Source organism: Melospiza melodia, chromosome 10 (genome assembly GCF_035770615.1).
Source record: "Melospiza melodia melodia isolate bMelMel2 chromosome 10, bMelMel2.pri, whole genome shotgun sequence".
In the NCBI taxonomy this organism is placed as follows: Eukaryota; Metazoa; Chordata; class Aves; order Passeriformes; family Passerellidae; genus Melospiza; species Melospiza melodia.
The window spans coordinates 12,746,381-12,761,371 of record NC_086203.1 but is presented as its reverse complement, the minus strand read 5'-3'; the positions used below and the strand labels follow the sequence as shown (position 1 = coordinate 12,761,371).

General features: G+C 39.0%; 1 protein-coding gene across 1 annotated transcript in view; it reads left to right on the top strand.

Annotated features, from left to right (window-relative positions):
• Positions 1–14,582, top strand: part of ATG7 (autophagy related 7) — a 101,347-nt gene extending 86,765 nt beyond the window's left edge. The window contains exon 18 of the mRNA XM_063164409.1: positions 11,388–14,582. Within this exon, the coding sequence (XP_063020479.1) occupies positions 11,388–11,420 (33 nt within the window). The 3' untranslated portion in view covers positions 11,421–14,582. The remainder of the gene's footprint in view (positions 1–11,387) is intronic.
• Positions 14,583–14,991: the final 409 nt, after the last annotated feature.

Genomic DNA, 14,991 nt, shown 5'->3' with positions numbered 1-14,991 from the left:
GTGTCTCAGTCTGGGTTAGGTGACCTTCCAGTAATTCTTTTTATTGATATGGGAATCTCTGCTCATCTGAAAATTATCTGAGCTCTCCAACCAGTTACTAAACCCTCCAGCATTTCTGTGATTTTTTTATTCCCCTTGTAGATTTTTTTTTAAAAGACCTTCTAACTTCTTTTAATTCAGCTATACCCAGAATCAGGCCACAATCTGAATATTCACCTATCACGTATTTCATCCTGACACATCAATTCCAAACTTAAACATACAGAAATTAACCTAAAAATAAAAAAAAATCAAACCCAAGGAGGAGGAGTTTTTTGCCCACTTCTCAGGGGCAGTGTCCCCTCATGATCTGATTTAAAAATATCAATCCAAGTTCCTTCTCCCACCCCAAAATCTCAATTCCATGAAGGCTGAAGGATGGTTCCTCCCACAGTGTGCCCTGCCTGGAATAAATGAGAATTGGCTGCTCTGAGGTGAACAGAATTGCAGAATCAGGCCACAATCTGAATATTCACCTATCACATATTTCATCCTGACACATCAATTCCAAACTTAAACATACAGAAATTAACCTAAAAATAAAAAAAAAAAATCAAACCCAAGGAGTTGGAGTTTTTTGCTTAGTTCTCAAGGGCAGTGTCCCCTCATGATCTGATTTACAAATGTCAATCCAAGTTCCTTCTCCCACCCCAAAATCTCAATTCCATGAAGGCTGAAGGATGGTTCCTCCCACAGTGGCAATTCCTGGAATAAATGAGAATTGACTGCTCTGAAGTGAGCAGAATTCCAGAATCAGGCCACAATCTGAATATTCACCTATCACGTATTTCATCCTGACACATCAATTCCAAACTTAAACATACAGAAATTAACCTAAAAATAAAAAAAAAAATCAAATCCAAGGAGTTGGAGTTTTTTGCCCACTTCTCAGGGGCAGTGTCCCCTCATGATCTGATTTAAAAATGTCAATCCAAGTTCCTTCTCCCACCCCAAAATCTCAATTCCATGAAGGCTGAAGGATGGTTCCTCCCACAGTGGCAATTCCTGGAATAAATGAGAATTGGCTGCTCTGAGGTGAGCAGAATTGCAGAATCAGGCCACAATCTGAATATTCACCTATTTCATCCTGACACATCAATTCCAAACTTAAACATACAGAAATTAACCTAAAAATAAAACAAAAATCAAATCCAAGGAGTTGGAGTTTTTTGCTTAGTTCTCAGGGGCAGTGTCCCCTCATGATCTGATTTAAAAATGTCAATCCAAGTTCCTTCTCCCACCCAAAATCCTAATTCCATGAAATTCCTGGAATAAATGAGAATTAGGTGCTCTGAGATGAACAGAATTCCAGATTTCAGCATCTTTAAGCTCTTGGGAAGATTGGTGTTGGCAGGAGGGTGTTGCTCTGTCAGGGGCTGTGAAGAAGCATTGTGAGGATGATAATGATAAATATGTATAAATTTCTGGCAGCTGTGGGCTAATTTAACCAGGATGATCCTTGTTTCAAGAGACGATTTAATCTCATGTCAGGGTTCTTGGAGGAGCTGGGAAATGTCAGAATTGTTAAAACTCCCAATTGGACAAACCATTCTGGAATTTGGGGTGGTTCTGTGACAGGAGCTGAACTCCCTGAGGCTCTGGGCCCTGCTTTGGGTGAAGGGTGGACAAAAATGATTTCCAGAGGAGTCCTGGAGCTCAGGGATTCTGAGCCCCTTGGAGCACTGAGTGTCCCTTGGGTCCCATCTTTTATAATCTCCTCATTATTTCTGCATATTTCATTCCTGCAGCTCAGTTGTGGAGTTAATCTGCTGCTCCATTTTAATCAGGAATTGCCAAATGTTTGGTTTTTATCACCTGAAAGCTCATTTAGAGGCCTCTGACAGCAGTTCTGCATCACCTGGGGGTTAAAATGATGCAGTGGGACATGGCAAATTCTGGATTTACGGCAAATTCAAATGTAGGTGTAGAAATTCAGGTGTAGAAATGGATTCTGAGATTATTCTGAGATCCCTTTATGTGCCCAATCCACATTTCCTATACAAGCTTTGAAAGGAAATTTGCCTTTACATCTGTACTATCAATTTTTGTGCAGGTCTTATAAATATGATAAACTTGGAGTTTTATTTTTAATGTCAAACCTGGGCACATCAAAGGGGGAAGGTGATAGAAGAATTCAAACATACACTATTCAACACTACAATTTTATTTTCATTTCTGTCAAAGGCTTTCTATCAGATTTAATCATCCCTTTGACAGAATTTCCATTAATTGTGGCTTCCTTCAAGCACACCTTCTCCTTGGACAGCTGCCTGTTGGTGGTAGCAAAATGAAATTAAAAATCCCACCCAAAACAGAATAATCATCAAACGTGCTTGGGGTGTGTTTATTTATTTGTTTGTTTATTTTCCCACTTGTTTGCAGTTTCTAAGAGCCTGAAGAAAAGGCTTGGTAATAGAAATTAAATAAGATTTGATATTCTTATCAAAGAAAGGAATTTAAAAGTCTCCTCTTGGAGGCTTTGCAGCAGCTCCAGTGCTGTGCCCTAAAAAATACCCTTTTTAGCCCAAAAACAGGAGAGAAATGGGGTTTGTGTTTGCTGCTGCTGTGCTTTGGGACTTTTCTTCCCTCATAGAAAAGGAACAATGGAAGGAAATCTGTCTGGGGCACTTTTATACCAGAAAAACCCCCGTGTGCATTTTTGTTTGTTTCTCTTTTTTTTGTATTGTTTCATTAATTGTTAGTGGTGACCAAAAAAAAATCCTTTTTGTGAATGTTTTCATGTCCTTTTCTGTGAATACCTGGGAAAACTGCTCTGAACCCAGGAGGGATAAATTAGTGCTTGGTGCTACTGCTTGGAACTGAGGATATTAAGAATAACTTCTAGCTAAAGGTTTATTTGTAAATAAATATTTTCTGTGCTGTTTAATTGCCTTTTTCTGTTTTGCTCTTAAAAACAGCTTTCAAAGCCCTTCAGATGTTTAGGCTCTAAGGTCCTTTCCAACCTAAATTCTGTGCTTTTAAGTGTTGTATTTAAAAAAAGATTTATACAAGAGGAACCTGTAGAAGAGTTTGTTTGCTGAGATTGAAATGAGAATCCCCATCACCCTGACCTTGCAAGCTGGGGCTGTGGGCTGGAAATACAGAATTTTGGAAAGGTTGGAATGGCAAAACAAGCAGCAGTCAGGGCCACCAACACTGAAAAACAACAAAAAAAATAATGTGCAAGGTCGATGGACTTGATTTTATTGCAAGATAGTGAAGGGAAAACTGAGGGGCAGAGGCAGAAAAATAGAATTTGTGGGGGTACAAGGGAGGCCAGGGATTTGTCAGCCAGCTGGGATAGGGCCACTGTGTGCAGGGAGAAATTATCCACCCTTTGCTGCACCTGCTGCTTAAATAAAGAGCTTGAAGAAAGAAATGCAGTTTTTGTAAGCCTTGGATTGGATTTTTATTTTTTTTAGGTTAATTTCTGTATGTTTAAGTTTGGAATCGATGTGTCAGGATGAAATACGTGATAGGTAAATATTCAGATTGTGGCCTGATTCTGGGTATGGCTGAATTAGAGGAAATTAGAAGGTCTTTATTTAAAAAAAATTGGGGGAATGACTTGGGTAGGATGAGGTCTTGGAGCACAAGTGGGTCCTTGCTGGATGCATTGTGCAGCTGCAGGCAGCCAGAGGAGAAGCCCTAAAATGGGAAAATAACAAAGCCTGTCTGGGTGACACCAGTCTGGGGCTGTGCTTGTGGCAGGTCAGTTTGCAGGTTCCAGGTGTTCTGTGCTGGGGAGGAAATGCAGGACTCAGCTCCACTGGATTGATTGAGAGAGCAGTCTGGAAAATCAATCAGTCTGTGGGAACTGGGGGCTTTCCCCTCCTCATTCTTCCTATTATTTATTATTCCATATATTCCTGTTATTATTTATTCATCTATTTGTGTGCACATGTGGCTGAATGTGCTGAGGTGCCCTGGCCAGGCTGCACCTACCCCTGTACAGTTCCACTGGATTTATTGAAAGTGCAGTCTGGAAGATCAATCAATCCATCTGTGAGAATTGGGGGCTTTCCCCTCCTCTTTCTTCCTATTATTTATTATTCTAGATATTCCTGTTATTATTTATTTATTAATTATTTATTTATTTGTGTGCACATGTGGCTGAATGTGCTGAGATACCCCGGCCAGGTTGCACCACCCCTGTGGGACTCAGTTCCACTGATTTATTGAAAGTGCAGTCTGGAAAATACATCAATCAGTCAATCAATCAATCTGTGGGAATTGGGGGCTTTCCCCTCCTCATTCTTCCTATCATTTATTATTCTAGATATTACTGTTATATCTTCTTTCTTTTCTTTCTTTTCTTTCTTTCTTTCTTTCTTTCTTTCTTTCTTTCTTTCTTTCTTTCTTTCTTTCTTTCTTTCTTTCTTTCTTTCTTTCTTTCTTTCTTTCTTTCTTTCTTCCTTTCTTCCTTCCTTCCTTCCTTCCTTCCTTCCTTCCTTCCTTCCTTCCTTCCTTCCTTCCTTCCTTCCTTCCTTCCTCCCTTCCTCCCTTCCTCCCTTCCTCCCTTCCTCCCTTCCTCCCTTCCTCCCTTCCTCCCTTCCTCCCTTCCTTCCTTCCTTCCTTCCTTCCTTCCTTCCTTCCTTCCTTCCTTCCTTCCTTCCTTCCTTCCTTCCTTCCATTATTATTATTATTATTTTTGATAATTCTTGGATCTTGTACAGTGAGAAGTGCCCTGAGCACTTCCTATAATTTATTATTCTATATATTCCTGATATTTCTTAATGATTTATTTCTTTATTTTAAATTTATTATTTATTTATTGTTATTATTTCTTCCTGGATTTTGGACAGTGAGGAGTGCCCTGCTCAGGCTGAGCAAAGCAAAATCCCCCCCTTAGTGGGAGATTTTGGGGCTTCTTTCCTGTGGGAAAGGGGGATGGGAAGGGAATTGCTGAGTGGGGAAAACTCAAAATGTGCTGGGTTTGAGGGAAATGAGGGAAGGGATCCCTGTGCAGAGGGAGGGATGAGAGGAGGGTGCTGAGCTTTGTAATCACCCCCTCAGTGTGTCTGCACGGGCTGCAGGCTGAGGCTTGCAGGGATTTCATAAATTCAGGGTGTACTTTGGTTTTTGGTGCTGTTCCTGAGGTCCCACAGAGGGTGGTGCAGCCTGGCCAGGGCACCTCAGCACGTTCAGCCACGTGTCCACACAAATAAATAAGTAAATAAACAAACAAACAAATAAATAAATAAATAGCCACATGTCCACATAAATAAATAAATAAATAAATAAATAAATAAATAAATAAATAAATAAATGATTCAGCCACGTGTCCACATTAATTAATTAATTAATTAATTAATTCAGCCACATGTCCACACAAATAAGTAAGTAAATAAATAAATAAATAGTCCAGTCACGTGTCCACATAAATAAATAAATAAATAAATGAACAAATAAATAAATAATAAATAACAGGAATATCTAGAATAATAAATAATAGGAAGAAAGAGGAGGGGAAAGCCCCCAATTCTCACAGATTGATTGATTGATTGATCTTCCAGACTGCACTTTCAATAAATCCAGTGGAACTGTACAGGGGTAGGTGCAGCCTGGCCAGGGCACCTCAGCACATTCAGCCACATGTGCACACAAATAGACAGACAGATAAATAAATAAGTAAATAAATAAATAAATAAATAAATAAATAAATGACAGTAATATCTAGAATAATAAATGATAGGAAGAATGAGGAGGGGAAAGCCCCCAATTCCCACAGATTGGTTGATTGATTGGTTGATTGATTTTCCAGACTGCACTTTCAATAAATCAGTGGAACTGAGTCCCACAGGGGTGGTGCAACCTGGCCGGGGTATCTCAGCACATTCAGCCACATGTCCACACAAATAAATAAATAATTAATAAATAAATAATAACAGGAATATCTAGAATAATAAATGATAGGAAGAATGAGCAGGGGAAAGCCCCCAATTCTCACAGACTGATTGATTGATTGATTGATTGATTGATCTTCCAGACTGCACTTTCAATAAATCCAGTGGAACTGTACAGGGGTAGGTGCAGCCTGGCCAGGGCACCTCAGCACATTCAGCCACATGTCCACACAAATAGATAAATAAATAATAAGAGGAATATGTGGAATAATAAATAATAGGAAGAATGAGGAGGGGAAAGCCCCCAATTCCCACAGATTGATTGATTTTCCAGACTGCTCTCTCAATCAATCCAGTGGAGCTGAGTCCTGCATTTCCTCCCCAGCACAGAACACCTGGAACCTGCAAACTGACCTGCCACAAGCACAGCCCCAGACTGGTGTCACCCAGGCAGACTTTGTTATTTTCCCATTTTAGGGCTTCTCCTCTGGCTGCCTGCAGCTTCACAATGCATCCAGCAAGGACCCACTTGTGCCAGATATCCTCACTGCAAAGGGATTTAGGCTGCCAGAATCCTGATGTATCCTCTGTGTGGTAAAGAACATGATTTACCTCATAGCTATCAAAAAACTCACATTTTACTGCTGTAAAGCAGCAAGTTGCTTGAAGGTGTTGTCTATTCGTTAAAAAGCCTGATTGTTTCTAAATCACAGAGTGAGCTCTGATGGTTGCTCAGTGAAGCCTCATGTGAGCCTCAGCTGTGCTCTTTGATTGATGGCACATTTCATTTTCAGCCTTTAGAATTTTACTCCTTACTCCCCACCATATGTGAAGCATTCACAGCACAGAAAACCCTGTGGTTTGCATAAAAAAAAAAAATCTCCTCCAGGTCCTCCTGAGCACCATGTTTTGCTCCATGTGTCTGTAAATTAACCTCACTTGTGTGTAGAAAACAGCACATGTGGGGTTTGCTTGCTTGGTTGGCGCTTTGGAGGCAAGAAACTCCTCAGAATCCCCTCAAGGTCCATTTCTATTCTTGCAAGTTTATTCAGAAGATAAACAATCATTATCTGGTTGAATCACAGATGTTAATTGGAAGATGCAAAGCCTGCCTGGGTGAGCACCAGTTCTGGAGCTGCTGTTGTGGAAATTCAGTTTGCAGGTGTTGCTGTGCTAGGGAGGGCATGCAAGACTTCAAATTCCATTGGATTTATTGAAAGTGCGGTCTGGAGGTGTGGAAAATCAGTGGGAATTGTGGCTCTGGAGCTGGGTTTGGGTTTGCCTCACCCAGGTGTGCTGAAGCACAGAGGAGACATGAAAAAAATCCAAATTTACAGCTTGCTTTGGAAACCAGACTCTTTTGACAGTCATTTCATACAATGTCTTTCTTGGCTTTCTGTATTTGATTTCCTCTCTTAAAAGGAAATCTTTAACTGGGAGATGCAAAGCCTGCCTGGGTGAGCACCAGTTTTGGAGCTGCTGTTGTGGAAATTCAGTTTGCAGGTGTTGTGTGCTAGGGAGGAAAGGCAAGACTCCCAATCCCATTGGATTTATTGAAAGTGCAGTCTGGAGGTGTGGAAAATCAGTGGGAATTGTGGCTCTGGAGCTGGGTTTGGGTTTGCCTTTATATCTGTATTATCCATTTTTTGATAGTACACATAAGAGCAGGTGTGCTGCAGGACAGAGGAGACATGAAAAAATCCAAATTCACATCATTCAAATCCAAACCAGACTCTTTTGACAGTCATTTCACGCAGTGTCTTTCTTGGCTTTCTGTATTTTATTTCCTCTCTTACAAGGTTCACTCTTTTGAAGTCATCCCCAGAGTTTGCACAGTCATCACCTATTAAAGTTTACACATCATTTTTGAAAACATTTATTGCTCTTAGTCAGGAGCCTGTGATGATTCAGCTGTCAGTGTTACACACAATTTCCTTTGCACAATCCCATGGAGTTTGTTATCTTAAAGTCAATTTGCAATTGTTAACTTCTGCACTGAATTTTCCTCTTTTGTTTTGGGTTTTCTTCTTCCCTCTGTGTGTAATTTGTTAAGATATCTCTGTATCTATTTGTTAGATATATTGAATTTATATTAAATATAAATTAAATTGATTTTATTTTATTAATTAAATATATTTATACTTATATTTAAATATATAATATATTTATATTTTTATTTTTATATTTTATGTAAATAAAAATATAATATAATATAATATAATATAATATAATATTATATTATATTATATTATATTATATTATATTATATTATATTATATTATATTATATTATATATTATATAATATATAATATATAATATATAATATATAATATATAATGTATATTATTTATAGCTACTTAATTAAATATTCATATTCATATTCTTATTCAGTGAAATATAAATGAATTTAATTGAATGCGTTCTCTTTTCATTAAAAACCCTGCTTGTTTCTAAATCATAGAAAATGCTGTGCTGGGATTTTGAAAGTGTCCAAGGCCAGGTTGGATTTGGGTTGGAGCAATTTGGGATAGTGGAAAGTGTCCCTGCCCATGGAATAAAAATCAGCTTTAAGTCCCTTTCAACCCAAGACATTCTATGGTTTAATGGTTCTGGGATTGCATGAAGTGTAAACTGCTTATAAAACTCTGTTCTGGAGAGAAAATACTTTCAAGCATTTAAAAATCATCCTTCTCAACCCAGGATGTTTGAGTGTTGGTTAAGTACCTGGGAACCTCATTTTCAGTGTCTTTGTGAATATTTTTTGTTCAGAGCCTCCTTTTTGTTCAGAGAGAGCTGAGCTTTGGATAGGAGGGAGTTTCCTTGTCAGTCCTGCTTTCTTTTCAGGCTCTGGGCTAGGGGGACTGTCTGAGCTTGGGATTTCTGCTTTTCTCTGCCTTGAATCATACCCTAAACTCTATTTAAAGATTTGGGTTTTTGTATTTATTTTCCACATCCTTGACCCTGACTGGCGAGCTGGACATTTGTGTTTGCCTTGGCAGGCTCTGAGCTGCTCATCTAGGGCAGGATGAAAACTCTTTTTTTTCCTTTTGTAAACAAACTGTTCCTCAGCATTTTCCACAAGGATTTACACCACCATTTTGTGCCTCTTCTAGGAACAGACAAAACCTTGCCATTAGAGTTTTCCTTTGATTTTATTTCTTTCCCCAGTTGGATTGGAAGTGATTTTTCAGAACGTTTTTAAATTCCAGAAGTAGTCCATTTTTTTTTTTTCCCTCTGAGGGTTTATTAAAGCTATAGGTCAATTGTTGCCTGTGTAGAAAAGGGGTTATTTGTATTTTTTATTTGTCTGCCCACTGCAGTGAGAACAGTGCCCCATTGTCCCGGCACTGGGTGCATGTCAAACCCTGCTTTGTGCCCTGAAGAATTTACAGCCCAAGGAGCTGCTGCCAGAGGGGCTGGATGGATTTTAGTGGCCAGGATGTAAAATGAGAGATTAACTCAGCTGGCCACCGCATGCCAGCGCACGAGTTGTGTTTGATTTCCCCTGGGGCACAGAAACGCTGCTGCTCCTTTGCTCGGGGATTTCTGGGGGCTGTGTGCTCTGCAAAAAATGGCATTTTTGTGTTTCTGCTCCAAACCACTTGTCATGTGTCATCTGCAGCACTCCACAAGTGTTGCAGATCATTTGGGCAAGTTTGAAATGCTCCCAGCCACAGATGCAGCTTTACAAGCTCGCTGTTGTTGGGATTAAATCCAGCACAAGGCTCAGTACCAAGTTAATCCTGAGCTTAAACCCTGCCAGGTGCAAAGAGGGGCTTTGCCATGAGCTGAACCTCTGAGAAATATCAGAAAAAATATCAGAATAAATATCAGAACAAATATCAGAATAAATATCAGAAAAAGGTGTTTTAGGAGCATCCCTGTTGCTCAGGAAGGAAAAGCTTGAAAGATTTAATGAGAATATTTTCTCCCCCCAGAGAGCTCTGCAAATCCCTGCTGGGAATTTCCACCACTGCACCTCAGTGTGTTCACAGGACACGTGGATATTCTGGGGAAATGTTCATTTTTCCCCACTCTAGAACCATTTACTGGCCAAGGGCAAGTCAGAAAATAAAAGTACAATAATATTATACAGCAGGAAAAAAAGGTGTAGTTTAATTCTTTTTTAAGCAGTAAAAAAGTCCAAATTTCCACATAATTTCTTGTCCTTCAGATGCTATTTGTGAGATCTAATATCTAAGTGGAAAATGACCAATTAATTCTTCATCAATGTCTCGAATTTCTCTGCAGTGTTTAGTAAAATAAGCTGTTTATTAGAAGTGATTATTCACATGAAGTGTGTGCCAATGCCAAACTGTAAATTATAATAAATGCCAAATAGCTGCATTGATTTATTTATTATCTGTAAATGAAAATAAAAAATAACCAAATTTATTTCTTTTCTGTATATGGTAATAAATTGCAAATAGCCTCATTGATTTATTATCTGTAAATGATAATAAATAGAAAATAGGCATATTTATTTATTATCTTTAAATACCAAATAACCAAAGTGACAAATGCTGAAAAGTAGATGTTAAAAATACCCCCAAGATTATAAAAAACCCCTTACTTTGAATGATAATAGATAGCAACAGCCACATTGATTTATCTGTAAATGATAATAAATAGCAAATAGCCACATTGATTTATTAACTGTAAGTGGTAATAGATACCAAATAGCCAGTGGCAAACATTGAAAAGGAGGTGTTAAAAATACCCCCAAAGATTACAAAAAAACCCCTTACTTTAAATGATAATAAATAGCAAAGAGCCACATTGATTTATAATCTTTAAATGGTAATAAAGTGCAAATAGCCAATTTATTTGTTATCTGTAAATGGCAATAAATAATAAATAACCAAATTAATTTATTTTCTGTAAATGATAATAAATACCAAAAAACCAAAGTGAAAAATGCTGAAAAGTAGATGTTAAAAATACCCCCAAGATTATAAAAAAACCCTTACTTTGAATGATAATAGATAGCAACAGCCACATTGATTTATCTGTAAATGATAATGAATTGCAAATAGCCACATTGATTTATTGCCTGGAAATGGTAATAAATACCAAATAGCCAAAGTGAAAAATGATGAAAAATAGATGTTAAAAATACCCCCCAAGATTACCAAAAAAAGAAAACTCACTATAAATGATAATAAATTTGCAAATAGCCACATTTATTCATTATCTGTAAATGACAATAAATAGAAAATAACCAAATTGATTTCTTGTCTGTAAATGATAATAAATACCAAATAACCAAAGTGACAAATGCTGAAAAGTAAGTGTTAAAAATATCCCCAAGATGACAAATACTTGTTGGTGTACGGTTGTTGAGAGAAAAATACTGAATTTTCTGTAATGCTCCATTGGTGCTAGTCAGCAGTTCATAAAATGCTATTTATTATTGCTTATAGACAGAAATGTGAATTTTCCAGAGCGTTTTAAGAGCATATTTCAAGTGCACAACCTAAAATTCCTTTTTTCTGTTGCAGATCTGGGACATGAGCGATGATGAAACAGTTTGAAATCAGGTGCTGAGGAGGAGGAGGATGCTCCGGGGTGCAGCCCTGCCTTTTATCTGTGCTTGGAGGAGTTAATGATTGCTTTCCCCTCCTGGCTGCTGGAAAGACAAACAAACAGAGCCCACGTCCTGCCACGAATAACTCCTCTGCAACAGCAGCTCTTCTCTTATGGACAGAGCTCACCATGTTTTCATTTTTATTGTGTAAATAACTGCAGCAATGGCCTTGTGTTTAAACCTGGTCTCTCTTTTTTTTATTGTTTTTTTTTTTTTTTTAAGCTTCTAAATATGGCTTACATCTAAAAAATGCTGCTTAGGTAACTTCGGGTGGTTTGTTTGGGCCAGGTTTTATTTTGCTTCTCAGTGGCCATGTCCAAGCAGCATTTCTGAATGGCTTGTTTCATCTCTCTCAGATTTGGGCCACTTCAGTGGGAATTTGTGAAGATTTCTGCTCTTGGGAGTTAAATTCAATGTTTAAAGGTGGGGAGGAGTGGGGAAGGAGCTGAACCTGCTGCCTCCACCACAGGGATTATTTGCAAACACGAATTTCAGGTGCAGTTGTTCTGGATGTGTCCATGGAGTTGTTGTTATTCCCTGTGAAGATCCCATCTTTTCATGCTGTGGAAACAAAGTGGATTGGCTGATTTTTGCCCAGGAAAGACCAAAATACCTTTATATAATGCTTAGGCTCCCCTGAAGCTCAGAGAAATCTCTGTTCTATGGTCAAAAATCACTTTAGGAGGTGGTGGGTCACTGATTCAGTCAAATGCTTCAGTGAAAAGAGAAATTTGTTCCCTGACTTTGCTGTTCTTGGGTGTGCTCATGCAGAACCCTGCAGGTGTTCAAAAAGAGAAATTCTCTTCTCCTTTTTGGTTGGTTGAATTTTTTCAAGTGGCTCCATAAGCAAAAACAGGAGTTTGAGAATCCTGGAGTTTAAAAAAACAGCTTGAGAAAAATGGAGTTTTGAAATCTCAAAGCACATTTTACTGCAAAATTGAAAGTGAATCTATTGGGCTTAACTTGGAATAGGTTTTAGAAGGAAATTGAAATCCCTTTCATAGCTTTATATTGTGGGGTTTATGAGTTAACTCACTTAGAAAAAATGTAAATCACTTTATCTGCCAAGCAGCCTCTATTTCCCAGATATATTATCAAAATTAGTTGGTCAATCCAATTATTTTAGTTCCTTCCTTAACATAAGCTGTGAATATTTTTATTTTGTAGAGAATTTCCCAGTCAAAACAAGTTCAGTCAGGTCAAGAATATGCAACTCCCATCTTCTGATCAGAAATTATTTATTGAAACCTGCTGAAGTTTGCACCAAGTGTCTAAAATAGCCATTATTGTCTAAAATAGTTATTATTGTCCAAAATAGCAATTATTGTCTAAAATAGTCATTATTATCTAAAATAGCAATTATTTCTATTTATTTATTATCCTAATCATTATATTTACATGATTTCTTACCTAGGGGAATGTCTGGTGAAATATAAAAGTGAAAATATAAAAAATTATATATGAATGCAAGATATTTGGTAAATCTGAGCTGGTAATCAGAGCAAATCATCTCTTGGTGGTCAGGCACTGTAGACTGACACTGAAACCCTGAAATGTGCAATGTTAAAGCTTTTTTTTTTTTTTTTTAAACATGGTTTTGCAGCCATGGTTTTAGCCATGCCATAGTCCAGCTGGAGCCACGAGCTGGTGCCAGGAGAGTTTAAAGGGAATAATCTGCATTTTTTATCTTTGGGAGCTGCTGAGCGTGGCGTGTGAATGGCTTTGCACTTTGGGGTTATCCGAGACTTGAAAGCTGCACATCTTTCTGGGCCTGGTAAACATTAATGATGGTTTGGAGAGCCAAACTCAGCCTGGGAGGTGTCTGTGCAGGGAGGCTCAGGGTCAGTGCCAGGTGTCCTTCCCTCCCTCTGCCACTGCCTGGGCTCTGTCCTGCCCTCATGTCAGAAACTCCTCACTCTGCCTTGGAATATCTGCCCTTGTCTCACTCAAATGTTGTTTTTGTTCTCCTCGTGGCCCAGAATTGTTCTTGTTCCAGCAGAGCTGCTGGGATTGTTTCCTCACTGGAAAAGAAGCAGAAAAGTTTCTATGTCTGTGGTTTTGTAACATTTGAACTCTGGGGTTTGATGGGTTTTGGTGTCCTTTCTTTTCTCTCTCCTTTTCTCCTTTTCTTTTTTCTTTTTCTTTTTCTTTCTTCTTTTTCTTTTTCTTTTCATTTTCCTTTTTCCTTTACCTTTTCCTTTTTCCTTTCCTTTCCTTTCCTTTCCTTTCCTTTCCTTTCCTTTCCTTTCCTTTCCTTTCCTTTCCTTTCCTTTCCTTTCCTTCCCTTCCCTTCCCTTCCCTTCCCTTCCCTTCCCTTCCCTTCCCTTCCCTTCCCTTCCCTTCCCTTCCCTTCCCTTCCCTTCCCTTCCCTTCCCTTCCCTTCCCTTCCCTTCCCTGAAATGTCCTGAAATTTCCTTTCCTTTTCTCTCCATTCCCAGTCCATCTCCATTTCCAGAGGCAGATTTCCCCCACATTAGCAGGGATGGATTCTCCAAAGCAGGCTGTTGTAAATTGCTGCTTTTTTCTGAATTTCTGGGCATTTACTGAGTGAGAATCCATTCCAATGCATGAATGAATGTACATTCAAATACTAACAACAGATAAACACATTTATTTGCTGCCTTGTAATCACTGGCTGCAGGATTTCTGCACAGAGCCCACTCCAGTGCTTGCTGTTTACTGGGACAAGATAAACTATCCCTTTCCTGGGATTTTAATGTTATTTGTGCTCCACCATGGCACAGGGAAGAGAAAAATACTGAATTCTCTCTATTGGTGCCAGTCAACAGTTCACAAAATGTTGTTTATGATTCCTTTTAAACAGTAAATATAAACAATAAACAGTGAAGAACCTGAACTCCCACTGGAGAGCCCAGCCAGGGCTTTCCAGGTGTTGACCAAACCTGTTGGGAGGAGGGAATGAGAGCCCTCAGAGGATCCTGCTCACATTCCTCATTATCTAATAGGAATTTACTGGCATTTTATGGCAGCCTGCAGCTGTGACACCCCCTTGCCTCATCTGGGGACATTAATTGTGTTAAATTAGGTCTCAGTGGAGAGCTCTGACAGCACTTTTGTACTTGAGCATTAAAGGAACTGATGGAATGAATGGCAGCTCCTGTTGTCATTTCCCACTTGTGCCAGCTGGGATTTTGCTCCTCCATCACCCCTGCAGTGTGTTCTGCTGCCTGGGGTGTAGGATTTGGGAACCACATCCATCAGAGGGAGGAGTGTGAGATTCTGGGGGATGGATTCCCTCAGGGACACCTGGGACTGTCCTGGTGCCACCACAGTTGTGGCCACTCTGAGGCTGGAGCCTTCAGCTCTGGGATATTTGCCCAAATATTTGCAAATCCCACTGAGATCCAGAGAGGAAGGTCCATGGTGGCCCAGACAGGTTGGTTGAGAAGGAACCACAGGAGGTCCATTCCCAAGAACCAAGGAGATTTTGCCTCAGCAGAAGGTGTTTTGGCAGAAACTGCAGTGGCTGTTCCAGGCCTTAAAACCATGGAGTTTGA